The sequence below is a fragment of the Asparagus officinalis genome, chromosome 2 (genome assembly GCF_001876935.1).
Source record: "Asparagus officinalis chromosome 2, Aspof.V1, whole genome shotgun sequence".
In the NCBI taxonomy this organism is placed as follows: domain Eukaryota; kingdom Viridiplantae; phylum Streptophyta; class Magnoliopsida; order Asparagales; family Asparagaceae; genus Asparagus; species Asparagus officinalis.
In genome coordinates this window covers 81,828,655-81,831,195 of record NC_033795.1, presented here as the reverse complement: position 1 = coordinate 81,831,195, position 2,541 = coordinate 81,828,655, and the positions used below count along the sequence as shown (strand labels likewise).

Sequence of the window (2,541 nt, the reverse complement as noted above, 5' to 3'; positions counted from 1 at the left end):
GTCTAGTTATTATACAAGTCACGTACCTTAAACATGCTGTTTTTAAACTTATTTTTTGTCTTTTAGTGAAAATTTGACTAGGAGTTGGTTGATTGGAATAAAAACTCACCTTGAAGGTTTATGTATAAATTAAAAATGAAAGGATGGAAAATGAAAGGTGGTTTCCGTATAATTAAAGTGGAAACTATTTTAAGGTGGTTTCCAAAAAAAAAACCCAATAATACACATTTGTTTCTTTCACAGTGTCCAGCAAACATTATTACCTTGAACCATACATGCAGATTGAATCAAATTGAGAAAATCAAGACTGCTTAAGAAACGAGCAAGAAACAAAAAGATTGATACACTAACCTTCACCATTTTCACATAGATATCAGAAAACTGAGTACTGATCTAAATTATACAACTTCGTTGAAAAATATATGTCGGCAAAATGTTCCAAAATCAGCAGCAACAAATTGAGCTGAATCAGTAAAACACAAAATGGCCGACCTAGAAAGCTGGAATTTACAGAAACAACATCTTGTTGTGGCTCTAACTCTACTTCCACTTAAAGTTTACTTGAACAATGTATCTCATCCGTATCTGTTCTACATTGTAGACGATGTATTCATTGTACAACAAGCTACCCTGAAAAAGATGGATTATCCATTTTAGTTCATGATAACATTTTCCTTTTGTTTCGAAGGTTTGATGCTCATGAAGAAAAAACATCACCTGTTTCTCTGTATTTTCTTTAGGTTTTCCGAGTGGGACAACTACACCATCTCTGAGAGATTTGGCTTTCGACATGTCTGGAGCCGTCACGCCAACTCCTTTTGTACTGCAAAATGATGACAGATAAGAACAGGATTCATGTAGCCAACCCCCAAAAGTGGGATAAATGCTTCACTGTTGTTGTTAATTTGTTGATTTTTCAAACTGGAGCAGATGACTGTTTAGCTATCAAAGCAAAGAACATATTCAAAAATCTTAAATGAAACTAGAATAAAGAAAAAGTTTGAATAAAGAAAACTAGAACGCCGTTTAGATCATGAAATAAGCTGAGAAATAGTAGTTACAGGCAGCATTGCGTTTTTTTATGACTATAGTTAGATAAAGGCTCAAAACACCAGCCGATATCAATATACATGGAAGTATTGAATCTGATTTTAAACATCCTGATTTGATCCGGCCCAACAGGTGCGTATCCAAACTATCCAATAATGTTATAAGGGAGAAAATCAATGTAGATATCTTTTGATCAACCAAACTGGTGAAACTCTCCATACTGCACTTGATACTTCAAACTTGGAACTGCTGATTTCAAACCGAGATTTCAAACTGATACTATAAATTATTAGCAAACCAAGATTTCAAACCTTCATACGGATGAACCAGTCTTATGACCTATAGGAACTTGTTTACATAATGGAGTTGATAAATATAAACTGTCAACTTCGTGAAATCTAATTTGCTATGATTTGCTTTCTCATGCAATACCTTCCATTTGGTTTGGTTATGTTTCTTCAAATCCAATTTTACATATTATGACTAGATTGTATGCTAAGCTTAAACAATGCAGAAAAGAATAATAAGAGATTATGCAGAAATGTACCTCAGTTTTCCCTCTGGCAAACGATCAGCATTGTAATTTGCAGCTAACTGTTCAGCCATACCACCTAGTGCAACCTGAAAAGTAATCATTATTCAACAGAAAGTTTTCTGACAGAAGGTCTCCAGGAACTGAAATTAACAATGCAAACATTATCATCAGCAAGCTAACCTCACATAAAAGCAGCACACCAGTTGAACATTCTTTTGAGGCAAAACAATAATTTGCACTCTTTGAGAACATATCAGCAAAATAAACCCCCTTTCCAAACATGTACCCTGTGGATGGTGCTTCTGGAGGAGCAATCCGCAATCCTGTTGATTGGTTAACATAATAACAACTATTCAGCCTAAATATACTTTATTATGGAGCAGATCCACTGATTTGAAAAAATTAGATCTCAATTTAGATACATCCTTCCTATAATCTCAGACATAGTACTTTCCCTTCGCAACAGATCTGAAAGAACTGGAAATGAGAATACAAAAGTGCATAATAATGAAATGAATCATCTTCAAATGCTCATCTGATGATGAACAGAACAGTAAGAGAAACAAAAATATCAAGGGAGAATCTACGACATCATCTGATGATGAACAGAACAGTAAGAGAAACAAAAATATCAAGGGAGAATCTACGACATAATAATGAAATGAATCATCTTCAAATGCTCATCTGATGATGAACAGAACAGTAAGAGAAACAAAAATATCAAGGGAGAATCTACGACATTGCAGATTGAGCTAGTTCGTCCATCCATCCAAACAATCGCCTTATAAAGAGGCAACCCCGTCGACTTGCTCCAGATGACAGTCGTCTCTCTCTGATTTGGAGCGGTGGAGCGGGGGTGAGCGGAGGAAGCGGGCAAAGAAGTCGGCGAGGTCGAGGCCGCAGAGCGAGATCTGGTGGTTGCTGACGAAGAAGACGGGGTTCCCGGCCAAAGAGGG

The 2,541-nt window shown here is 36.2% G+C and overlaps 1 protein-coding gene across 1 annotated transcript in view; it reads right to left on the bottom strand.

The window, feature by feature from the left end:
• LOC109831833 (poly [ADP-ribose] polymerase 2-A) overlaps positions 309-2,541 on the bottom strand; it is a 24,702-nt gene continuing 22,469 nt past the window's right edge. Inside the window, exons 16-19 of the mRNA XM_020399287.1 lie at positions 1,766-1,908; positions 1,598-1,671; positions 718-823; positions 309-630 (exon numbers count right to left, since the gene is read on the bottom strand). Of these exons, the coding sequence (XP_020254876.1) occupies positions 541-630; positions 718-823; positions 1,598-1,671; positions 1,766-1,908 (413 nt within the window). The 3' untranslated portion in view covers positions 309-540. The remainder of the gene's footprint in view (positions 631-717; positions 824-1,597; positions 1,672-1,765; positions 1,909-2,541) is intronic.